Source organism: Aegilops tauschii, chromosome 3 (genome assembly GCF_002575655.3).
Source record: "Aegilops tauschii subsp. strangulata cultivar AL8/78 chromosome 3, Aet v6.0, whole genome shotgun sequence".
NCBI classification, from domain to species: domain Eukaryota; kingdom Viridiplantae; phylum Streptophyta; class Magnoliopsida; order Poales; family Poaceae; genus Aegilops; species Aegilops tauschii.
Window position 1 is genome coordinate 308,047,322 of NC_053037.3, and position 26,026 is coordinate 308,073,347.

The following is a 26,026-nucleotide window of genomic DNA, read 5'->3' on the forward strand; positions in this document are numbered from 1 at the left end:
CGTGTTTTCGGCTGTCTCTGTTTTCCCAATGCCTACGCCACTTCTGCAAATAAATTGTCACCATGCTCTATCCCATGTGCTTTTCTCGGCTTCTCTGACGAGCACAAAGGCTATCGCTGTCTCGACCTTCACACCGGACACGTTCATGTCTCTCGTCATGTCACATTTGCTGAGCACATTTTTCCTTTCTCACAACGCACTACTACACCATCCAACACCCCTAGCTCCGCAAACACCCCCTTGTTGGGGAACGTAGCAGAAATTCAAAATTTTCTACGCATCACCAAGATCAATCTATGGAGTAATCTAGCAACGAGGGGAAGGGGAGTGCATCTACATACCCTTGTAGATCGCGATGCGGAAGCGTTGCAAGAACGCGGATGAGGGAGTCGTACTCGTAGCGATTCAGATCGCGGTTGATTCCGATCTAAGCACCGAACCACGGCGCCTCCGCGTTCAACACACGTGCAGCCCGGTGACGTCTCCCACGCCTTGATCCAGCAAGGAGAGAGGGAGAGGTTGGGGAAGACTCCGTCCAGCAGCAGCACGACGGCGTGGTGGTGATGGAGGAGCGTGGCAATCCCGCAGGGCTTCGCCAAGCACCGCGGGAGAGGAGGAGGAGGGAGAGGGGTAGGGCTGCGCCGAAAGAGAGACGTTCTCGTGTCTTGGGCAGCCCCAAACCTCAACTATATATAGGGGGGGGCTGCGCCCCCTCTAGGGTTCCCACCCCAAGGGCAGGCGGCCAGCCCTAGATCCCATCTAAGGGGGGCGGCCAAGGGGAGGAGAGGGGGGCGCCACTAGGGTGGGCCTTAAGGCCCATCTGGACCTAGGGTTTGCCCCCTCCCACTCTCCCATGCGCCTTGGGCCTTGGTGGGGGGGCGCACCAGCCCACCTGGGGCTGGTCCCCTCCCACACTTGGCCCACGCAGCCTTCTGGGGCTGGTGGCCCCACTTGGTGGACCCCCGGGACCCTCCCGGTGGTCCCGGTACATTACCGATATCACCCGAAACTTTTCCGGTGACCAAAACAGGACTTCCCATATATAAATCTTTACCTCCGGACCATTCCGGAACTCCTCGTGACGTCCAGGATCTCATCCGGGACTCCAAACAACATTCGGTAACCACGTACATACTTTCCCTATAACCCTAGCGTCATCGAACCTTAAGTGTGTAGACCCTACGGGTTCGGGAACCATGCAGACATGACCGAGACGTTCTCCGGTCAATAACCAACAGCGGGATCTGGATACCCATATTGGCTCCCACATGTTCCACGATGATCTCATCGGATGAACCACGATGTCGGGGATTCAATCAATCCCGTATGCAATTCCCTTTGTCTATCGATATGTTACTTGCCCGAGATTCGATCGTCGGTATCCCTATACCTTGTTCAATCTCGTTACCGGCAAGTCTCTTTACTCGTTCCGTAACTCACATCATCCCGTGATCAACTCCTTGGTCACATTGTGCACATTATGATGATGTCCTACCGAGTGGGCCCAGAGATACCTCTCCGTTTACACGGAGTGACAAATCCCAGTCTCGATTCGTGCCAACCCAACAGACACTTTCGGAGATACCTGTAGTGCACCTTTATAGCCACCCAGTTACGTTGTGACGTTTGGTACACCCAAAGCATTCCTACGGTATCCGGGAGTTGCACAATCTCATGGTCTAAGGAAATGATACTTGACATTAGAAAAGCTCTGAGCAAACAAACTACACGATCTTGTGCTAGGCTTAGGATTGGGTCTTGTCCATCACATCATTCTCCTAATGATGTGATCCCGTTATTAACGACATCCAATGTCCATGGTCAGGAAACCGTAACCATCTATTGATCAACGAGCTAGTCTACTAGAGGCTTACTAGGGACATGGTGTTGTCTATGTATCCACACATGTATCTGAGTTTCCTATCAATACAATTCTAGCATGGATAATAAACAATTATCATGAACAAGGAAATATAATAATAACCTATTTATTATTGCCTCTAGGGCATATTTCCAACACCCCTCTCCCCGTCCTTTCCAACTATATACTCCCCTACCTGCCGAACACAACTTATCACCACCACCAATAACACCCACCATAGCCAATCCCAACCATACACTCACCCCACCCGAGACGTCCCCAACACCCCCGACCCCTGCTCCCTCCCCAACACCCCCGGCCCCTACTCCCACTCCACCACCCAGCCCTGCTCCCACTCCACCACCCAGCCCTACTCCTTCGTCCGACTCTTCCGCTGCGCCGGACTCACCAGTACCCACCTTACCCCCTCGTGCTATTCCTACAGCAGCCCCGATTAATGATCATCGCATGCGTACTAGGGCCAAATCAAGATTTCATCAACCCCAAGACGGCCTAAACCTTCATACCTCCGTATCTCTCACTTCTCTTCCAAAGAATTACAAAACTGCTCTACTTGATCCCAATTGGGCTGCTGCCATGCAAGAAGAATATAATGCTTTACTTCAAAACAACACCTGGCAACTTGTTCCTCGTCCTCCCAATACAAATATTTTTTCTGGCAAATGGATTTTTCGCCAAAAGTTCCACTCCAATGGGAGCCTCTCACGATATAAAGCTAGGTGGGTTTGTCGTGGCTTTTCTCAGCAACAAGGAATTGATTACGAAGAAACCTTCTCTCCTGTTGTTAAACCTAGCACCATTCGCACCGTTCTTAGTGTTGCTGTCTCCTCTTCATGGCTCATTCACCAACTTGATGTTAAAAATGCTTTCCACCATGGTTTCCTTCAAGAAACTGTCTACTGCCAGCAACCTCTGGGTTTTGAAAATCCATCCTTTCCAACTCATGTATGTCTTCTTCAGAAATCTCTCTACGGTCTTAAACAGGCCCCACGAGCTTGGTTTCAACGCTTCTCCTCCTTCATTCAAACAATAGGCTTCACTCCATCTCTCTCCAACACCTCTCTTTTTGTGTATCATCAAACTTCTGACACTGCCTATTTACTTCTCTATGTAGATGATATCATTCTTACCGCCTCCTCTCAAAAGTTCTTAGATCATATTGTCTCTCTTCTTAGATCTGAATTTTCTATGACTGACCTAGGACTCCTTCATCATTTCTTAGGCATTGCTGTTGTTCGAGATTCCTCCAGCCTTTTTCTTTCCCAACGCCAGTATATTCTTGATCTTCTTAATCGTGCTGGTATGCTTGACTGTCAATCATCTCGCACTCCTGTCGATACTAGTTTTAAACTTTCGGCTACCGGTGAACCCTTTTCCGATCCTACTCTCTATCGTAGCCTAACAGGTGCTCTCCAATATCTCACCATTACTCGTCCTGAAATCTCTTTTGCTGTTCAACAAGCATGTCTCTATATGCATGATCCCCGGGTTCCTCACTATAATCATGTTAAACGCATTCTTCGGTATTTAAAAGGAACTCTCAATCATGGTCTCCACCTCAATAATTCTTCTCCAAACTCGCTTACCGCAAACTCTGATGCAGACTGGGCTGGTTGTCCTGACACTCGAAGGTCCACTTCCGGTTTTTGTGTTTTTCTTGGTAACAATTTGATTTCTTGGTCTTCGAAAAGACAGGTTACAGTCTCACGTTCGTCGGCCGAGGCTGAGTATCGCGTTGTGGCACATGCCGTTGCAGATACAATCTGGATTCGGCAGTTACTCTCCGAGCTACACAGGCCTATTGAGCAGGCCACTATTATCTACTGTGACAACATATCAGCAGTCTACATGACCAGCAATCCAGTTCAACACCGACGCACAAAGCATATTGAGATTGATATTCATTTTGTTCGTGAAAAGGTTGCTCTTGGTCAGGTTCGGGTGCTTCATGTTCCCTCTACGGCTCAGTTTGCTGACATTTTCACCAAGGCACTGCCTACTAAGCCGTTTCAAGATATCTGTTTCAGTCTCAACGTCGTCGAGCCTGCCGTTGATACTGCGGGGGATGTTAGAGTAGTCATTATGGTATACGACTTCTAGTCCAAGTCATTTTTGTACCCCTACCCCAAGTCGGTTTGTACCCTCTTATATACTCTTGTATGCCGCACCAAATCATCAATAAGCAACAGTTTTATTCAGCTTTCAATAACCATATTATTATTAAATGAAAAATCAGTAATAACCATACATAATAGGACTGGTGTACGCGTAGATTTACTATGTTGAAAAGAAGAGAATTATGTGATGCAGATTTGCAGAATGGAGTGCGCAGGGGTGCAGCCGATCCACTGGCCCAGCCTACTTCATTCGCTTCCAAAGATCACAATATCTGTGTAAAAAGTGATTCATAAACTGAGCTACCCCTTCAGACTGTCATGTCATGGTGACCCAAAAGCAAATGCATCGATCTACTTGCATCCCCCAATCTCTCCCCTCGTCCAATCGCGCCGCCGGTCGTTCGCCCCAATCTCTTCCCTCGTCTCGCCGCCGCCAGAGGCACCGGCCAGCAAAGCTCGCCAGGCTCCGGTGACGGTGGCGGCGGGGCGTTTTCTTCCGCTCGTGCTAGGAGGTTGGGACGGCCAGATCCCGTTCGTGGCGGCGCAGCGCTCAGGCCTGCAGGGCAAGGCAGCGGTGTGGTGGCAGGTTTCTGGCAGGCGCGGTGACAGCGCTGGTTGATTTCAGCGGCTTGGGCGGCTGCTCCGACGGGATCTCCTCCAGTTGTAGCGCTCCCTTGGTTGGCAACCAGCGATAATTCTACGGCTATGGATTCCGGAGGCCTTGGCTGAATGGCTCGATAGCTTTCGCCAGGTCTGAAAAAACCGGATCGGCAACGGGTCGCGCCCGACCTCACCAAGCCACCAAGCCATCCTCTGATCACCGGTGACGCTGAAGTCCATGGCTTGGTGGTGGTGTTTCAGATCTGATCGGCCGAATGGGGATGCATGCAGACTATGCTGCTGTGGCCTCCTACGGTTCCACGACGGCGGAGGTCACCGAAAGATCTTCGGGAGTCTTCATCTCAAGATCCATTGGTTGACTTCGACGGTGAGATACAAATTATGGACGGCGACTTGACACAAAGGAATGGTTGTGGAGCGGCGGCGGCGGACATCACACGTAGCTGCTGGGATTGTGGAAAAGTGATGGCGACAACACTTGATGACTTCGATGGTGCTACTAAGCATCAGGTCACGAGCTCCGGGGTGAAAGCCTTGGTCTGACCCAAGCTGGTTGTACCTGGCAATGGCGATGTATTTTACATCGTTACCTTGTTGAAGGCATTGCTCGGATATGCTCAGATTGATTCTTCATGATGAAAACCTTGATCCTAACCTTGGTGGTTGGATCCGGTGACGACGACGCTTGAGTGTCACTTCTTTCTTGAAGGCGTTGATGTTGAAAAACTCCGTCGTCTATGTGGTGTCATGAGATGGATGGTGTGGATATGGTCATTGTTGTAGTTTGCCTATAATGGATCTGATCACTTTGTACTTTTATATTTTTCCCCGCCTACGCATAGCTTTGGTCTATTATGACTTTGTTGTTGCCGGCGTGTTTTGTGTGTGTGTGTGTTGATGTTGGCTGTGTGCGTCCTAGCTTTGCAGAGGCCGGGTGTGTGCTCTTAGGGTATGTATTCTCTTGATGTTCCTTTTTTAGCCAATAAAATCCACTCTTTGTCGAAAAAAAACTTGCATCCCCCAACGGAGGGAAACTTTGGCAACTGGCAACACACGCACTTTCTTTCCTTCCCTTTTCTTTTTTGAGGGTGGCAACACACACGAAAATGAAATGAAAAATCCCTTCCTTCCCCTGCACGATTACCTAAATCAATGCTACTCGGGCGTCAACCGTTGTTAGTCAGCAGCAGCCGGACTCTCGCGGATGCTCGGCATGGAAACGTGACGGGGACACGAGACCAAAAGGAAACACGTAGTAGACGGTTGTGAGCGCTGCAGAAATTTCCTACGGAAACTCGCAGCCAACTGCCGACAGCTACAAGTCTATGCAGACAGTTGTAAACTTGCTTTACCCTGCACAAGGCTCCAAAAAAGAATTTAAAAAACGTCATTATGCGTGTGCATTTGCAAGGGTTTTCCCGCAACCATCCCATCTGTGTCTATCAGGCAGCATGTTAATCGTGCATACGTGTTCCTCGTGTAGTGCAACTTCAACAAATTTGAACAGAGTGCCCAATAATAAAAAGCAAATTCGAACAGGAAATTCGCCCGTTTGTGTAATACATTCTTTTACAGTACCTGACAGCACCAAAAACAAAAGCATGTGCTTTCACTACCGGAGGCCTTGGAAACAAATATGGTCATGATTCTCAAGCACATACTACATCATTGGTTTATCGACAACGCATTCGAGTATCAACAGGAATACTAGTACTAGTACTCCTACTCAACAGCAGGCATGAAGAGACAACCATCTCCTCAAACTCAAAGTGGGGGTCCAGCAGGTAGTCGGTTCGGCTTCGAGGCCATTTCTGGCGTTGTTTAGCACGGCCACCCAAGGAACATGGCCGTGCCATTAGAAAAAACCCCACCAAGTAGTGTGATGCCATTTTTCTACTTTGGCCAAGGCCTCCTTTCTGGACAACGCACCACTCAGACCAATGTTATTTAGCTTGACTGACTCGCCCGTCACCCAACCACTTCGACGCAAACCAAGCCAGCTATAAAACCGCGCGCCAGCTAAACGCCCCCATTCAACACCGACCAGCACCATCACTGCTTGGAAGGTTCAAATCTCCCAGCACTACTTGGTCTTGAAGGAAAGTGAGAGGCAAAAGCAGAGGAGTGACTTTGCCCGTAGCCCGCCGCCGGCCATGGCCTCCTACGACAAGGCCATGGAGTCGTACAAGAAGGCCGTCACCACGGCGGCCTCCCTCGCGGCGTCCGCGATGCTGGTGCGGGGCGTCGTCAACGAGCTGGTGCCCTACGAGGTGCGTGACCTGCTCTTCTCCGGCATGGGCTACCTTCGCTCGCACATGTCCTCCCAGCACACCATCATCATAGAGGAGACCGAGGGGTGGGCCAACAACCAGCTCTACGACGCCGCGCGGGCGTACCTGGCGACGCGGATCAACACCGACATGCAGCGCCTCCGGGTCAGCCGCGTCGACGAAACCAAGAGCATGATGTTCAGCATGGAGGAGGGCGAAGAGATGGCCGATGTCCATGAGGGCACCGAGTTCAAGTGGCGCCTTGTCTGCCGGGACAACTCCAGCGCCAGCAGCAGCAACACCAACGGCCGTGGCGGCAGCGGCAATTTCAAGCTTGAGGTCCGGTCCTTCGAGATGAGCTTCCACAGGAAGCACAAGGACAAAGCACTTACCTCCTACCTCCCTCACATCCTCGCCGTGGCCAAGAAAATCAAAGAGCAGAACAGGACGCTCAAGATCTACATGAACGAAGGTGAGTCATGGTTTGCCATTGATCTCCACCACCCATCAACCTTCAGCACGCTTGCCATGGATCACAAGCTCAAGCAGTCAGTCATGGATGATCTCGAGAGGTTTGTCAAGAGAAAGGAATACTACAAGAAGATCGGCAAGGCATGGAAACGAGGGTACCTGCTGTATGGCCCACCTGGGACTGGCAAGTCAAGCATGATTGCAGCAATGGCCAATTACCTCAAATTTGATGTATATGATCTTGAGCTCACTGAGGTCAACTGGAACTCAACACTTCGGAGGTTGCTCATCGGGATGACCAACCGGTCAATTCTTGTCATTGAGGACATCGACTGCACTGTCGAGCTGCAACAGCGGGAGGAAGGTCAGGAGGGCACCAAATCCAACCCTTCAGAGGACAAGGTTAGATAGATACTTGGAATGATATTTCCCTTGCATTGCTTAGTTCCTTAGTTTTCTTTCCATTCTGATGTCCTATGTGCTATCTCCAACAGGTGACACTATCCGGGCTACTCAACTTCGTTGATGGGCTTTGGTCAACAAGTGGGGAGGAGAGGATAATTATCTTCACAACAAACTACAAAGAAAGGCTCGATCCTGCGCTTCTGCGCCCTGGCAGGATGGACATGCACATTCACATGGGGTACTGCTGCCCAGAGTCGTTCCGAATCTTGGCCTCCAACTACCACTCTATAGATCACCATGCCACATACCCGGAGATAGAAGAATTGATCAAGGAGGTCATGGTGACTCCAGCAGAGGTCGCAGAGGTGCTCATGAGGAATGAAGAGACGGACGTCGCACTCAAAGGTCTTATCCAGTTCCTCAAGAGAAAGAAAGATGGCGCTGGCAAACCGGAAAATGTGGACCAGGTGGCGAAGGAGGAAGAACAAGAGAAGGAGATGATGACGAAAAGTGATGTCCCAGATAATGAAGATCAGCAAGATGGGAGCAAAGAATGATGTGTATACAGTGTGAATATCATACAATTAGTGCCAGGAACTTCGAGCAACAATGTATCATTTTGCTATAATAAGAGATCAATTTTGGTAACAATAAAATAATCTGGTATTGTGAACAGTTATACTATTTGAGTGCATATAAACCCAGTTATGAACTCAGTATTGGTAGTTATTTCAATGCAGAAATACTGTTCAATATAAGCAGTCAACAAGGTTGAAATAATCAATTTTGTCAAGACTCAAACCTAATGTTTTTAGAGGAAACTTAGCATGTCTGGCTTCTAATAACACTTCTCCAAATCAGTCTTCAGTACAAGTGTTCACACCATTTTCTTCTCGTAGGTCATACTCGACAATTAGACCAAGATTGTCAACAAACTTGTGATACACCTGGCACCCTGCACACTGTGTGTGCAGTGCATGTTAGAAAATAATGAACAGCATATCTCCGAAAATAAATGAGCATAGACATGGTCTTGTTTTAATACTAAAAAAGAGAGCGGTAGGCAGATAAGGTCCGTACTAATATAAGCAAAGCTGTTGGCTGTACAAATTAAGTAAATAAACACACTGAACAATTTACCTGAAGAAAAACTGTTCCTCTTTCATAGCCCACCCTGTTTATCAAACGTTTTGTCCTTGCATCACATTTATTACATGTAAACTGAACAAGCAAGCTTCTTCTAGGAAGCTTTATATCAAAACTAGCTTCCTGCAATATCACATAAGAAATGTATGTTGTTTTAAAGCCATTCCAGCCAACCGGTTAATCCGCGGTATGATGCTTCAATTTCAGGGATAATAGGTAAATGGTGTAAAAAATACAGAAGTAAGATTCAATCAAAAGTATCACCATTTCAAAGTGACTCAACCACCATTGAGAACAAGAGTTCTGTTCAGTTATTCCCACCAGTGTGGCAACAAGTGTGTTTTCATACAATACAATTCACTCTGTTACTCCCTCCTTCCCAAAATATAAGGCGTCAGTTGACTTTTCCAGTCTTCGTTGTAGAACTTCGACTATGATTTTCACGTATTATATGTCTATAGAATTAGTAGACTGACATCTGAAATAAAATTATTTGGCAAGACAAATACGACGATGCCATTTATACATGTTCAATCCATGTAGTTTATTATATATTAGTGGTCAAAGTCTTGCATCAAAGACTGTGTAAAGTCAATTTCGTCTTATATTTTGGGAAGGAGGGAGTAGTATATATGATATAAGGATGGACATTTACATCATTCAGCTTTCAGTCTACCCAATTCATCAGCTATGGTTTGTGCCAACTTATGTGGGGGCTGGCAAAATCTGCCATTTTAAAATGCCTAAAAGTACAAAACTGAAAGAATGCAAAAGGTACATCATCTATGATATGTTAGCTTTTCAATTTGAACTGGAATAGGATTGCACAAGCGTATTCAACTAGTGATCTCAACCGGTGCATAAAAGGAGCTGCTCGCAAGCCACGCCTCATTCTAATAATCTGACAAGCTTAAGGTTGATAACGACGGCCATATTGAACACTGTGCATCATTCAGAGTAGTGGTTTGCAAGGTATTGTACACTGCTGCCTCTCGTGACCAGTGAGTTGACACCAGGTTGACACATGGATGATGTTATATATATATCCCTGCGTTATGTGGTAAACTTTATTTCAGGTCCAAATTCCTAGTAATTGGTTAACTACTCCCTCTGTAAATAAATATAAGTAGTGATCTAAACGATCTTACATTTCTTTCTTTAGGGAGTACTAGGTATTTGAAGCAGCTAACTGTAGTTCATATTGCTGTCAAATCCACAGTTGCAGAATCGCTAACCACCGTTAACTAGTCCAATTTTCATTGACCACCACGAGCACAAAAGGCAGGCAGCACGGAAACCAGTTCATCCCTGGCCGGGGGTGGGGGGTGGGGGTGTCTCACCTCCGAGGCATCCGGATCAACGTCGCCGGAGCACGCACAGACATAGAGTCCCCTACGAAGATATGAAACCCTCAGGCTGCAAGGAGAGCACACAGCCTTATTTGCTTAGGCATCGCTGAGCTGAATCCGACACAAGGAGAAGCGGAGCGTACCTAGGAGCGGGAGTCCTGAGCTTGGGATTGGAGGAGGTGAGGCAAGCGCGGGACGGGGGTGAGCGACCGGCGAAGGAGCTCCCCCTCCCCGGGAACGACAGCGCCGCCGAGCAGCCGTACCCCGTGGCCGTCGTCGCCATCGGCCGGTGGCTACTGGGTTGAGGAATCCTCTCCTCTCCCGTTCCTCCTCCTGCTGTGCAATGGAGCCATCCGACGGAGTGACTGGAAGGCTGTACAAAGGAGGCCCGATTATGTATGGGCACGCGGCCCACTTAAGTTTATCCTCGCCCGCATTTCCGCGGGTGCGGCTATACCTCGCTTCAAGCGAGTCCGATGGAAGAAGACTCGCCTGAATGTTAATCATGCATTTGAAAAGGTTAAACTTGTATTTGAAATTTTTAAACAAGAATTTAAAAAAATATTAAATATGTATAGTGGTGATCTTATATTCAAAAAATATTAATCTGGTACTTGAAAAATGTTAATCAAGCATTAAAAAAATGTTAAATGTGTACAAAAAAATGTTGACCATGCATTCAATAAATTTTAATATTTTTTGAAAATTATTAATATATATAATGTGTATAAAAAATGAAAACCCAAGAGAAAACAAAATAAAAACCAATGAAAAACGTGAAAAGAAACAAACAAAACCGAAGAAAATGAAGAAAAAAAGGTAGTAAAACGGAAAAGAAACAAAGAAACCCTAAGAAAAACAATGAAAAGGGAAAGAAAAGGAAAGGGTAGTAAAAACAGAGAAATAAACGAAGAAAAAATGGTGAGAAAACAAAAAAAAACAAGAATCCATGGAAGACCAACTATTTTTCTTCAACTACGTCGCAGCAAACTAGGTTAACGCGAACCAGACGATGCCACAGTGGCTAGCATCAGCGCACTACAACTGATCCATCCTATGGTCGATTCCTGCTGCCCCTATTGATCTACTTTTTTTTCTTTTAGGTATGCGATAATGGACCGGCCCGTCACTATAGATGCTTCAGGCAAGCCTTCCATTGGGACTTGTATGAGATCTCATATTTAGGTGAGATCGTGAGATCAACTCTGAAAAGATCATATTTAGACATTTCGAAAAAAAATCTAAAACTATTTGACAACATCCATGTGGGGTATGTCTACAACTCTGAAAAAAATCAACTCAAAACTCGATGTAAGTTCTTTAGGTATGCGATAATGGACCGGCCCGTCACTATAGATGCTTCAGGCAAATTTTCCATCAGGCTCTTTATAAAAGAGATGGGGAGATTTGAATGAGACCTCACATTTAGGTAAGATCATGAGATCAACCCTAAAAAAAAAATCATATTTAGACATTAAAAAAAATCTGAAACTATTTGACAACATACATGTGGAGTATGTCTACAACTCCGAGAAAAAAATCAGCTCAAAACTAGATGTACATTTAGCGATTCATAAAATACAAATTCAAATGTGAGTGGTGACAGCTTTGGATGAATAGTACCTTGACAGCTTTGTACTTGCACGGAAACTAATACACCCTATATTCTGGAACGGAGGGAGTATTTTACTAGGACAATGCCCGTACGTTGCAATGGGATATAAATGCGATTGTATAAATAATTTTTTATCAAATCTTGCACGTGATTGTTATACTTTGATAAGAAGTTTGGTAAGTAAATTAAAGTGAAATTGGTTCATCAAGTAAGTAAATTAAGGTGATTGATTATCATATATGGGGAGCTTGACGAAGAGGTGACGAGAAAAAAAAAACATGGAACCTTACGTTTTTTTTAAGTTGTAGAGATAGAGAAATTAAGGGGTTTTATCAGTCTTGTCATTAGTTGTGTCAACCTAGTCAATTTTGCCACTGAAAATCTCAACTACCCAAAATTGACATCTTTTCATTAAGCATGTGCTAAAAAATGCCGCTCGACACCGTTATCATCTAGTCAAATGCCATTCACTAGGGTGCAGACCAAAATACCCTTAACCCTACTTGTAGTCGTTTCCTCTACAAATCACTATAACATAACCTACATGTCTAAGTTTTCAATACAAAGAATGAAACTAGAAGCAAAAATAGTTTTGCATGCGGTTTTATCAAATCCCCGTGTGTCGCTATTTTTCCTTCAAACTTAATTCTTGTGCTGACAACTAGGACCAACAAGTTATAGGGAAACACCGAATGTTGAACTTAATTCTCATCTATTTCCTCGTGTTGTCCTTCGAATGCAGTTGTGCTTCACGTGAATGCACAACTGTGTTTTATCATAAAACACAATTGTGTTTTTTATACGGGGTGCTTGACGTATGGCGGTGGCGGGGCGCACCACAAGGCTGCCCCTCGCGCATCACTGCCAGGAGGCCCATCCAGCAGGTACCCCTCATTTTTTAAGGAAAGTCTTCATGGCACACTTTATTTCAACAAGGATTTGTTTATTACATCTGAAACAATAAATCTAGAATGATTACCATCCAAAAAACAATAGAGTTAGAAATAAAAGCATGTCTAGTCAACTTGTGCGCCGCATAATTTGCTTCCTGGGTGTACTGTTGTAAAGCAATCAGCAAGAATCACAGAGCAGGGGCTCCAACGGATGGCCGTTTTCGCTTTGGGGTTCATCTGCTCGTAAATTCAAAAAAAAAACTACCTCTGTGTGGAAATTTTTGTCGGATAAATGGATGTATTTAGACGTATTTTAGTTCTAGATAAATTCATTTGTATCCATTTCTCTCACAAGTATTTCCAGACGGAAGAAGTAGTAAATTAAATTTTAAAATTCTGATTTTTTTTATATAGATGTTCTGCTTAGAGTAACTAGCATGCTTGACAATTTTCATGCGAAACCGGATAGCAATAGTTAGTCGGTGAAAAAATAAAATTAAGTGTAATATTTGAAGGTAACATTTGAGGTTCAATTTTGTTTGCACAAGTCAAAATGCTTAAATTTTCCGCCTAAATTTACAGGTAATATTTGAGTGTTACAATGAATCAATATATATTTTAAATATTTCTTTGGCATTTATAAGATAACATTTTTTTTGGTGAATACAAGATACATTTTTAGTGCGCAGGAGTATATGCTCTGGAATTGGATTTCTGCTCCAAACCTTGATATGTATAGGCCGTTCAGTTCAGTAGCCCACCAGGCCACAGTTGAGCCCACAGCCCCACACAACCCACATTGTCGCATATCTTTTTTGTCGAAATCACTAATTGAGAAGACAGCAGCGCGGTAGCAGCTTCTTCCCTCTAGTTAGGGTTTTTTCCTCTCGGGGGCGACTTCCGCCGCCGTTGAGATCCAAGTTCTTCCCTCCGTCGAACTCTGCCGGAGGACCAATTCGGGCCGATCAAGGGGTGATCTAGCATCACCACCCGGCCTTGGTTGGTCTCCTGGTATGTAGAGGAAGGCGGCTAGGGTTTTGCATCACAAATTACCCGGGAGTTTCGCTTGCCGGGTAAGGTTTTCAGAGATGGCATAGGAGGATGCTGGCGGATCGAAGACAATGGGTGGATCTTCATCGGCGAGCGAGATTGAAAGCTTGATGGCCGAGCTAGGGATCCAGGAGGAGGATCTGGATGATGTAGTTGTGGACGAGGAGGCTGTTCCTCGTGACGCGGCTCGATGGACGGCAGTGGCAAGAGTCCACATTGATAAGCCGTATAGTCAAGGGTGGTTCTTCAGGAATATGAGGGCCGCATGGGATCTAGCACAAGCAGTGACCTTCAAGCCGCTAGAAGCAAATTTGTATACCATGAAATTCAACTGCCTTGGGGATTGGAAGAGAGTCATGCAAGAGGGCCCTTGGAATTTCAGAGGCAATGCGGTGGTGATGACAGAGTATGATGGAATAACCCAACCGTCAAAAGTGAAGCTGGACACGATTAACATATGGATCCAGATTCATGATGTGCCAAGCCTGTTTGCGCACCTGATCCCTTCGCTAGCATCTAAAGTGGGGGAAGTCCTGTTCACAGAGAAGGATTCACATGATTTCGTCGGGAACTTTCATCGTGCTTGGGTCAAGATCAATGTCCATAAGCCCTTAAAGAACCATGTTTCGCTGGTGAGGGACTCAAAGCGTCAGATATACAGGGTGAAGTACGAACGCTTGCCAGATTGGTGCGCGGTTTGCGGTCACCTAGGTCATGTCTTCAAAGAACATAGGGATGGAATCCACCCAAAATCTGCTCTAGTGTTCAAAGATCTTCGTGCATCATGGTCAATGACAATTGGGAGAGGACCGGGTGCATCGCAGGGACGCCGAACCGGAAGAAGGGGAGGACGAACCGGAGGCAACAGAGACAACTGGAAAGAGGACCTTGGCGGTGATCGCACAGAGGAGGAGGAGAACCAGTTTGAGGCACCCGCTGTTGATACTACTATGGAGAACATCAATAGGAAGAGATTTGAGAGGCCCGAAGGAGGTGGCTACTCCAATGAGGCGAAGGATCAGCAAGCGGCTGTATCAGAGGGAAAGCAACTTGCAATTGTCCCAGTTGGGAGCAATGTGGTGAGCCCACTGAGGGACTCCTGGACTAAGGGGTCCTCGGGCGTCCGGCCTGTTATTCACTGGGCCGGACTGATGGGCTGTGAAGATATGAAGGCCGAAGACTATACACGTGTCCGGATTGGACTCTCCTTGGCGCAGAAGGCAAGCTAGGCGACCGGCTATGAAGATTCCCTCTTATGTAACCGACCCCATGTAACCCTAGATCTCTCTGGTATCTATATAAACCGGAGAGCATAGTCCGGATAGGCGACATTCATTACCATATTCATATAGGCTAGGCTCCTAGGGTTTAGCCATTACGATCTCGTGGTAGATCAACTCTTGTAACACTCATATTCATCAAGATCAATCAAGAAGGAAGTAGGGTATTACCTCCATAGAGAGGGCCCAAACCTGGGTAAACATCGTGTCCCCCGTCTCCTGTTACCATCGATCCTAGACGCACAGCTCGGGACCCCCTACCTGAGATCCGCCGGTTTTGACACCGACATTGGTGCTTTCATTGAGAGTTCCATTGTGCTATCGGCGAAGGGCTCGATGGCCCCTTCGATCGTCAGTAATGACCCAGTGAGAAACCTTCCTCCCCGGACAGACCTTCGTATTCGGCGGCTTCGTACTGCGGGCCAACTCGCTTGGCCGTCTGGAGCAGATTGATAGCTACGCCCCTGGCCACCAGGTCAGATTTGGAAGCTTAAACTACGTCGCGGATATCCGTGGAGACTTGATCTTCAATGGATTCAAGACCGCGGCGATTGCTTCCCCATGCTCCGATGAACACGACCTAAATCTGCTATCGGATTACGTCCAGGAGATGGATCATGTTGCTGCAACGGCTTCAGAACCGAAGCAGATCGTGCCCTCCGAGGCCACAAAGTCCACGGCGTTGGAGCCGCACACGGACTCGACATTCTGCAATGTTTGTGTCAATGGAACTCCGGACTCGTCTCCGGCTATACGTTCCGGACCAGGCACGCCTGTGGACACCGAGCTGGATCGGTTATCAATTTTCGAATTTAGCGCCGCAGACGTCTTCCAGCATTCACCTTTGGGTGACGTGCTAACCTCTTTATAGAACTTGTCCTTGGAGAAGGACTCACAGTCGAACTATATTCGGTTCGAGCTAGAGGCGGACGACGAGGAATTTTGCTTCCCACCCGCCACCCACTTCATAGCCACCGTCGATGACTTAACCGACGTGCTTGACTATGGCTCCGAAGACATCGGCGATATGGACGACGATGCCGACAAGGAGCAAGGCCAAGACCCGCCATTTACCGGACGTTGGACGGCCACCTCTTCGTACAACGTGTACATGGTTGATACACCTAAAGAATGTGGCGACGACAAAGAAGAGCCAAACGCGAATAAACCCTCTGAGACACAGTCCAAGCGCCGGCACCCCAAACGCCGCTCTAAGCCTCGTCGCTCAAAAGATAGCAACACTGGCACCGGAGAAAATAGTACTTCGGACGACGCCGAAAACAACGAAGACCCTGTCGGAGCCACATCTGAACAGGAGGAACATGACAACAGGCAGGACAACCCTGATAAACAGGCCATAGAAGATGACTCGGAGGACGATAGTTACCGTCCACCCTTCAAAGAGGAGACAAGCCTCGGCAACGAAGACTTCATTGTGCCTGAGGATCCTCTAGAGCAGGAGCGCTTTAAACTCCAACTCATAGCCACTGCAAGGAGCCTGAAAAAGAAATAGCAGCAGCTTCAAGCTGAACAAGATCTGCTCATCGACAGATGGACTGACGTCCTGACAGCCGAAGAATACGGCCTCAAGCGCCCAACCAAGAGCTACCCGAAACGCAGACTGCTGCCTCAATTCGATGAGGAGGCACCAGAGCACACATCTCCCTCGCGTAATGCGGAACGACCACCATGTGGTTGAGACAGGGCGGCCGACCGGCCACCCCGCGGTCGGGATAAAGCGGCAACTCAGGCCGAACAGCAGCCTGCACCACCGCCCCGCAAAAATAGAGAGACAAAAGAGTTCGGGGTCACACGTACGACCTCTAGCAGACCCTGGATAGTAGAGCAGGATATACAAGATCGATCTACGGATCACGAGGACATGCCTCGAGGCACGACAACGACGACTACCTATTCGAACATGACAAACTTAACCACGCCCGGGTCGAATGCCGCAGACGGACTCCATCAGAGCTACGCCGCGATGCGGTCCGGTATAGAGGTGCCGCACACCCTCTCTGCTTCACAGATGAAGTACTGGATCACGAATTCCCCGAGGGGTTCAAGCCCGTCAATATCGAATCATACGACGACACAACCAATCCTGCAGTATGGATCGAGGATTTTATTCTTCATATCCACATGGCTCGAGGAGATGACCTCCACGCCATTAAATACCTCCCACTAAAGCTTAAAGGGCCAGCCCGGCACTGGCTTAACAGCCTGCCTGAAAATTCTATCGGCAGCTGGGAGGACTTGGAAGAAGCCTTCCTGGACAACTTCCAGGGAACATATGTCCGGTCACCAGATGCCGATGACTTAAGCCACATAGTTCAACAACCCAGAGAATCAGCCACAAAATTCTGGACTAGGTTCCTAACTAAAAAGAACCAGATCGTTGACTGTCCGGATGCCGAAGCCCTAGCAGCCTTTAAGCATAGCATCCGGGACGAATGGCTCGCCCGCCACCTCGGCCAAGAAAAGCCAAGGTTCATGGCAGCCCTCACGGCACTTATGACCTGCTTCTGCGCGGGAGAGGATAGTTGGCTGGCTCGCAGTACAAACACAGCCAACGACACAGGCCCCTCCGAGGACAAAAACATCACCGGCAAGCTCCGGCGCAACAGACACAAACACCGCAGCAATGGCGATAACACCGATGACACAACAGTTCATGCCGGATTCAGTGGCTCCAAGTCCGGCCAGCGCAAGAAGCCCTATAAGAGGAGCAGCAGAAGACCATCCAGCTTGGACCGGATACTCGATCGTCCTTGCCAAATACATGGCACCCCAGACAAACCGGCAAACCATACTAACAGAGATTGCCGGGTCTTTAAACAAGCCAGCAAGGTAAACAGCAAAAAATGGAAATCACAGAGCGAGGACGATGACGCGGAGCCCCGCAGCCGAGCACTGGGGGGCAAAAGAAATTTCCCCCTCAAGTCAAAACGGTGAACATGGTATACGCCACACACATCCCAAAAAGGGAGCGTAAGCGAGCACTCAGGGATGTCTACGCGGTAGAGCCAGTCGCCCCAATATTCAATCTGTGGTCGTCGTTCCCGATCACCTTCGATCGCCGAGATCACCCAACCAGCATCCGCCATGGCGGTTCAGCCGCACTGGTCCTCGACCCAATTATTGACGGGTTTCACCTAACACGAGTCCTGATGGACGGTGGTAGCAGCCTCAACCTGCTCTATCAAGACACAGTGCGAAAGATGGGCATTGACCCCTTATGAATCAAACCAACAAAGACTACCTTTAAAGGAGTCATACCAGGCGTAGAGGCCCGCTGTACGGGCTCAATCACGCTGGAAGTGGTCTTCGGTTCTCCGGACAACTTCCGAAGCGAGGAGTTAATCTTCGACACCGTCCCCTTCCGGAGCGGCTACCACGCACTGCTCGGACGAACAACGTTTGCTAGATTCAACGCAGTGCCACATTATGCTTATCTCAAGCTCAAGATGCCCGGTCCACGTGGCGTCATTACAGTAAATGGAAACACGGAACGCTCCCTCCGTACAGAGGAGCACACCGCCGCCCTAGCAGCAGAAATACAGAACAGCCTTCTCAAGCAGCATCATAATCCGGCTGCCGAGCCCCCTGGACATCATCAAGAGGGTCCGAACAACACTGCAGCAGGACAGCTCGGTTCGTCACGAGCCGAATTAGCAATTCGGCCTCCGTCCCAGCCCCGATGAGGCAACGGCATTACTGCCGCGCGTACATAAACTACGCATTCAAAACCTCATGGGTATCGACGGAGGCATAACTCGTTCGCGATCCACAGTACGGCTTAACTGACCCTGGGATTCGCCCGATTTTACTTTTTTATGGGTTTTCTTCTCTTTTCGAGGTCTATACGGACAACCCGCTTTCAGAACACACCAAGGAGGCAAGGAGCTTTGGCGTACAGGGGAACCCCCAGGTGATCTCTAATAAATGATTACCATACTTGTTTTACATACCCACACGCAGCTCGCCCTTGGTTACGGCATGTTAAATAGCCTTACTCACTCATCGCATTACTTGGACAAAGCACGCCTCGACGTACTAGTTACATCACAATGGTGAATAAATGGTGGCGTCAGCTCATTACTTCATTTTCCCCGTTTCCTCACCTTAGTATCTATTACTTATCGCACACGTACACCATGGTACGTACCGCTATGCCAGGGGCTTCATTACACCCCGCATCACGGCAGTAAAAGCCCGAACACTTTTACAATACAGTTCAGCACCCCGAACTTATAGCATTATATGCATCGGCTCCGAATCATGTCTTTGGTCAATAGTTGGGTTGCCCGGCTCTTGTGTTTACTACCTTACGTTCCGCTATATCGGCTAGGGCAGTAAAGGGAGAACTACTGCGATTGTGTCCCAGTTATTCCGGACGAGCACCTCAGTAGAGAAAGCCAAAAACTGACTGTCATGATGCGGTGAGAGCCGGTCAGCTGTTCGCGAGGTTCCAAATCGTTGGAGATTTTTTCCGCTTCTTGCGAAGAATCGGTTCTTTCGATTAGGCGTGTATAACGCCCCTAATTCGGCCTTCCGAACACCAGGGGCTTCACCAACTTTATTAATTGTCAAACTCCTATGGCTAAGTGAGGGCGGTAAAGGCCGCATAGTCTGATTGCCTTGTTCGTTGCGCTAAACACCTCCTTTAAGGACCAGAATGTGGAGTAAAGAGTGTTTCGATTTATCCCGAACACCCCCGTACTATCTACGTGGGGGCAGACGCCGACGACTGGTCAACCCTCAGATTTAATAAACGGCCGCACAGGAGGTAAAATTTAAAATCATAAACATTATACTACGTAACATCATTGTTCCATATTGCAAAACAAGGTAATATACATGTTCTCATGGGAATATAACATCCTTCGAACATTGCTCCGCCACAAGGCGTGACCCCTCCAGAACACCGTCAAAATAGTGCTCGGGTCGACGACGCTCCTTGCCCTCCAGCGGTCCCTCGGTCATCAGCTTCTTGGCATCCAGCTTTGCCCAATGCGTCTTGACGCGGGCAAAGGCCATACGCGCACCTTCAATGCAGACCGACCGCTTCACGGCTTTGAGCCGCGGACGGGCACTCACAAGCCGCTGCATAAGTCCGAAGTAGCTGCTAGGTATAGGATTGGCAGGCCACAACCGGACTATCAGGTCCTTCATGGCTAGCTCTGCCAACCTGTGCAGCTCGACCAACTGCTTTAGCTGGTCGCTGAAGGGCACCGGATGTTCGGATCCCAGATGTTGGGACCAGAATAGCTTCTCCGTAGACATCCCTTCTTCGGCTCTGTAATGCTCGGCAGCATCTGATACACTGTGCGGCAGATCCATAAATGCCCCTGGAAAATCCAAATTCAGGATAAGTACAAGGAACATTTCTTCTATATACTTGCTATGCATGGTGAAAGACTTACCCGCGGTAATCTTCTTGGCTGCCTGAATTTCCTGGAGGGCGCTCTGGGCTTCGGCTCGTGCATCATGCGCGCTCTGGCGGAACTTCGCCAATTCAGACTCTTGCGCCTTACAATCGCGCTCCAGGGACTCAAATCTCTCTATCGCGCCCTGGAGCTGTTGCTGCGCCTCAACAACCCGGGCCTCGTGCTTCTCACGCAAGGCGCGTCCCTTGGCCGCTTTGTCCTCGGCCTCGGCTAGCGCCTTCTTAAGGGTTGCCACCTCGGTTGTGACCCCTAATAAAGTTTATGACACTTTAGTCCAGTCGGACTATTCATTTTTTCAAAATATACCCACAGGTTACTGCATACCTTGGCTATTCTCCAGCTGCTTCTTCACGAGGCCGAGCTCCTCCTCGGCCCGCTCCAGTTTCTGCTTCAGTCCGGAGACCTCCGCAGCATGAGCAGTGGCAGCCTACAACGATACCTGCTTATTCACATAGACAACTCATGTTAGACTCATGCGATATTTATTCTTGATCCTCTGTTTGGCTTTTCTTCCCGAACACCAAACAGAGCATCAGGGGCTACTGTCTATACTGTGATATTTTTTCTACAACCACATTACTTACCTCAAAGCCCGTTAGAAGGCTAGTGCAGGCTTCGGTCAGTCCGCTTTTGACGAACCGAACCTTTTCTATTACCGTGTCCATAAGGACACGATGTTCATCTACGATAGAGGCGCCTCGTAGCGCCTCCAGCAGATTATCCGGTGCCTCTGGCTGGACAGAGGTCACCGGTGGAACAGGCACGTTCCCTCCTTGTGGAGAGTGCCGTTCGCTGGACCCCAGAGCCATGTGGATCTCCGGAATGGTATACGGCTGTCCTCGTTGGAACTTTTTCCCCATGTGTCCGGCGATCGAAGAATCGTCCTGGGGCGCCACCCCGATGATCTCCGGAAGCTCCCCCAGTTGGGGAAGGTCTTTTGCGGCACCACCTCGTCATCACCCTTGGGAGAGACGGAATGAGCAGGTGGCGGAGACACGCTAGCCATCTCCTTTGAGTCTAGCGATTCCTCTGTCGAGGATCGCGGGGAGCCATCGCGTGCCGACTGTAATAACATGGTTTAAGGTATATCAATATCACAGACTAGAAAGGCCAGATGTTTTCGGATTCTGGTACTTACGAGGCGGCCTGAGGCTTGGTCCGACGAGGTCGCTCCAGACTGCTATCAACATCCCACACGGAGTTATCCGTGAGGGAGCCTCTAACCCTCTTGGGCGTTTTCGCCCCCGGACTTGTGGGGGGCGCTCTCTTCCTCCTCCCCACTTCGGGTGGGGAGTCATTTTCTTCTTCCTCTTCGTCGTCGTCATCAGCGGACGAGGAGGAAGTCTCGCTCCTGGACGTCACGTCCGGAGTGCTTTTACGGCGAGGGCTCTTCTTAGCCCCTTGGGCCGCCTTCTTAGCCGTCTTCTCCGGCACCTCATAAGGCGCAGGGAACAACATTTTCTCCAATAATGGAAATTCTTGGTCCTCGGGCAGCGGAGTCGGACAGTTGATCTCCTCTGCCACCTTGATCCAGGCCTGAAAACAGGGGACGGAAGCTTAAATTTCCTCTCAAAACATGCTAAGTAGGGGGTACTCCCTGAAAAAATTAAAGGAACTGACCGGGTTGGGCTGGCGTTTTAAGCTAAGCCTGCGATCTTCGGTCGTAGGCGGTGGCGTCTCGCCGGCCTTGAAGAGCACTTTCCAGATTTCTTCGTGCATCGTGCCGAAGAGCTCTAGTAGCGTCTGATGCTTGGCCGGATCGAACTCCCACAGATAACAAGTCCGGCGTTGGCATAGAAGGACTCGACGAATAAGCATGACCTGGACCACGTTGACGAGCTTGAATTTCCTGTCTATCATGTTCTGGATGCATGTCTGGAGCCCAGTCAGCTCGTCCAAAGGACCCCAGGTTAGGCCCCTCTCTTGCCAGGATGTGAGCCGCATCGGGATTCCGGATCGGAATTCGGGGGCCGCCGCCCAGTCAGCATCACGCGGCTCGGTGATGTAGAACCACCCCGATTGCCACCCCTTCACCGTCTCCGCAAATGAGCCTTCGGGCTAGGTGACGTTGGGCATCTTGCCCACCATAGCGCCTCCGCACTCTGCTTGTTGCCCGCTCACTACTTTCGGCCTCACATTGAAGGTCTTCAGCCACAGGACGAAGTGAGGCGGGATGCGGAGAAAAGCCTCGCAAACGACGATAAATGCCGAAATGTTGAGGATAAAGTTGGGGGCTAGGTCATGAAAATCCAGCCCATAGTAAAACATCAACCCACGGACGAATGGATGAAGAGGGAACCCCAGCCCGCGGATGAAATGTGTAAGAAACACAACCCTCTCGTGGGGCTCGGGAGTAGGGACGATCTGTCCCTTGGCCGGGAGTCGATGAGCGATCTCCTTGGCCAGATATCCGGCCTCCCGGAGCTCCTTGATGTCCTTCTTCTTGACGGAAGAGGCCATCCACTTACCTCCAGCTTCGGATCCGGACATCTTTGGAGTGCTTTCTCGAACAAGGGAAAAGCTAAAGCTTGGGCGTTGGAGCTCACGGACGGAAGGGCTGAGGAGGAACCAAGGTGTGGGAAAAAGAAAGGGGATCCTTACCCCCTTATAAAGGCCATGAATGTCAAGCGCCTCCCCACTCGCCTTAAACTCGCCTATTCCCAAGGGCCGTGCAAACGGCACGGTTGGGTTACCCATGCCCGCGTTGATGAGAATCCCGTAATAAGGGGACACGATCTCTGCTTCAACAAGACGTGCCAATGGCAACCGCGTCTCGGAACATGGAGCGACAAACGGAAAACGGTTCGAAATTATGACCGGGCAGACGTGATATCGTGTTGTAAAAAGCTGTCAGCGGATGGAACTCGTGTAAAATATATATATTCTCTCTGCGGCTGTGTATGGTGTGTAACAGGTCCGGATACAATCATCGCATCCGAAGACTATCTTGGAGTTCGGAAGAAGGGGAACCCGCCTTGCAATGCCGAAGACAATCTGCGCGCCGAACTCCTCGTCATTGAAGCCAAGTTCAGAGGCTACTAAGGGAGTCTTGGACTAAGGGGTCCTCGGGCGTCCGGCCTGTTATTCACTGGGCCGGACTGATGGGCTATGAAGATATGAAGGCCGAAGACTATACCCGTGTCCGGATTGGACTCTCCTTGGCGCGGAAGGCAAGCTAGGCGACCGACTATGAAGATTCCCTCTTATGTAACCGACCCCATGTAACCCTAGATCTCTCCGGTATCTATATAAACTGGAGAGCATAGTCTGGATAGGCGACATTCATTACCATATTCATATAGGCTAGGCTCCTAGGGTTTAGCCATTACGATCTCGTGGTAGATCAACTCTTGTAACACTCATATTCATATCAAGAAGGAAGTAGGGTATTACCTCCATAGAGAGGGCCCGAACCTGGGTAAACATCGTGTCCCCTGTCTCCTGTTACCATCGATCCTAGACGCACAGTTCGGGACCCACTACCCGAGATCCACCGGTTTTGACACTGACACCCACACCCAAAGAGAGACCCGAAGAGGACCAAGGTGGTAATGGACGGCAAAGGGGACGAGCACATGGTGAAGAATTTGGCGGGCTCCTTCGAGGAGCCCCGCCAGGGACAATGAGTGCCCTATGTTGGAACTGTCGCGGTGTGGGCAACCCCACGACAGTTCAGGAACTTCGCGAATTCGCGAGGAAATTTGCCCCTACCCTGTTGTGCATTGTTGAAACACAAATAGATGGTTCTAGGGTAGAAGCTTTAGCAGGTACTTTGGGTTATGACAGAGCTTATGTAGTTGATAGCCAAGGTAGAAGTGGTGGAATAGGACTTTTTTGGAATAATGAAATAACAATTGATGTTTTGGGTTATTCTTGCTATCATCTTGATGTCTTAGTACAGGAGGTAGGTCATGATACATGGAGACTAAAATGTGTTTATGGTGAGGCCCAGACCCACCTAAGACACCAAACATGGACGGTCCTGAAAAATATTAGCACGACCAGCTCTCTCCCATGGTTGTGCATTGGCGACTTTAATGAGGTTCTACGTCAGAATGAACACGAAGGTATTGGTAGACGTAGTAATGATCAAATGCAAGAGTTCAGAGATACGATAGATATTTGCATGTTGCTGGACATTGGATATAAGGGGAGGTTTTGGACGTTTGAGAAAAAGGTTGCTAATGAATCTTATACGAGATGCAGATTGGACAGAGCGCTAGCGGATGCGCAGTGGATGGCTCGGTTTCCCATGGCTAGTATTGAGCATGTATCAGCCGCGACGTCTGATCATGGCCCCGTTTATCTTGATCCAGGACGAGGTCTGAATAACACAGCCAAGAGAGCTTTTCGGTATGAGGCTATGTGGGAGAAACATGAAGGATTGTGCGATGCAGTGCATGCAGAATGGACGAGTATGGGTCCTTGTGGTAGCATTCAGGAGCTGCACGACAAACTGATGAGAGTCTCGGAGGGACTAACTAAATGGAGCAAACAATCTTTTGGTAGCGTCCGACATGAAATAAAGGCACTGAAAAAAGAGTTGGACAAGCTCAGGGGCGACCCTCTCAGAACAACGCCAACACATGCATAACCGAAAATCAATGAGAGGTTAATCGAGTTATATCACTGCGAGGAGATTATGTGAAGACAGCATGCACGGATTGAGTGGCTTTCATCCGGAGATAAAAATACGAAGTTCTTCCATCTTCGTGCGAGTTTAAGAAGGAAGAAGAACATGATTCGAGCGTTACAGAACTCATTGGGAGTGCATGTGGATGATCCGATGGAACTCAGGGTCTTGGCCAACAACTTCTATCAACAACTGTACACATCCGAGGGAGTGCAGGGGCTTCAGAATGTGATCGATCATGTGCCTCGGAGAGTGACAACGGAGATGAACTCTAAGTTGTGTGCGCCATATACAACCGAAGAGGTAAAATGTGCCCTGTTCCAAATGTTTCCAACGAAAGCACCGGGTCCAGACGGATTCCCTGCCCAGTTTTATCAGAAGCATTGGGAGGTGTGTGGGGAAGATGTCACCAACATTGTGTTGAGGATAGTCAGAGGGGAGGAAAGCCCCGAGTGCATCAATGACACCATCCTTGTGTTAATTCCAAAGGTGACAAACCCAACGCTTCTTGCTCAATTCAGGCCAATCAGTTTATGCAATGTGTTATACAAGATAGCTTCGAAGGTTGTGGCGAACAGATTGAAGCTTATCCTTCCAGACATTATCTCTCAGGAACAATCGGCCTTTGTACCTGGAAGACTTATAACTGATAATATCATCTGTGCTTATGAGTGTCTACACTTTATGAAACGATCCAGGTCAAAGAACAACAATTTCTGTGCTCTGAAGTTGGACATGATGAAAGCCTACGGCAGACTAGAGTGGCCGTACTTGAAGGCTATAATGGCAAAACTTGGTTTCGCACAGGCATGGATTGATACAGTCATGGCCATGGTATCATCTG

At 48.6% G+C, this 26,026-nt stretch overlaps 2 protein-coding genes across 2 annotated transcripts; one reads left to right on the forward strand and one right to left on the reverse strand.

Annotated features, from left to right (window-relative positions):
* The first annotated feature begins 4,587 nt into the window (after positions 1-4,587).
* Positions 4,588-8,425, forward strand: LOC109774585 (AAA-ATPase At3g50940). The gene is made up of 2 exons (XM_020333331.4): positions 4,588-7,763; positions 7,856-8,425. Exons 1-2 carry the CDS (start codon positions 6,774-6,776, stop codon positions 8,321-8,323), a joined length of 1,458 nt encoding a protein of 485 aa, XP_020188920.1. The 5' UTR covers positions 4,588-6,773; the 3' UTR covers positions 8,324-8,425.
* Positions 8,426-8,471: 46 nt separating this feature from the next.
* Positions 8,472-10,631, reverse strand: LOC109774596 (uncharacterized). The gene is made up of 4 exons (XM_020333341.4): positions 10,405-10,631; positions 10,253-10,328; positions 8,907-9,035; positions 8,472-8,728 (listed from the first exon to the last, which is right to left on the reverse strand). The coding sequence occupies exons 1-4, from the start codon at positions 10,542-10,544 to the stop codon at positions 8,624-8,626; spliced, it is 450 nt and encodes a 149-aa protein (XP_020188930.1). The 5' UTR covers positions 10,545-10,631; the 3' UTR covers positions 8,472-8,623.
* Between the last annotated feature and the right edge of the window lie 15,395 nt (positions 10,632-26,026).

What these genes read in the sequence shown, in the direction of transcription:
- LOC109774585 (XM_020333331.4), top strand. Translation starts at nt 6,774, where the DNA reads ATGGCCTCCTACGACAAGGCCATGGAGTCGTACAAGAAGGCCGTCACC. An exon ending in CCAACCCTTCAGAGGACAAG is followed by an intron (nt 7,764 to 7,855) that starts GTTAGATAGATA and finishes TATCTCCAACAG; the next exon opens with GTGACACTATCCGGGCTACT.
- LOC109774596 (XM_020333341.4), bottom strand. Translation starts at nt 10,544, where the DNA reads ATGGCGACGACGGCCACGGGGTACGGCTGCTCGGCGGCGCTGTCGTTC. An exon ending in CTCAGGACTCCCGCTCCTAG is followed by an intron (nt 10,329 to 10,404) that starts GTACGCTCCGCT and finishes CTCTCCTTGCAG; the next exon opens with CCTGAGGGTTTCATATCTTC. An exon ending in GAGGAACAGTTTTTCTTCAG is followed by an intron (nt 8,729 to 8,906) that starts GTAAATTGTTCA and finishes CTGCACACACAG; the next exon opens with TGTGCAGGGTGCCAGGTGTA.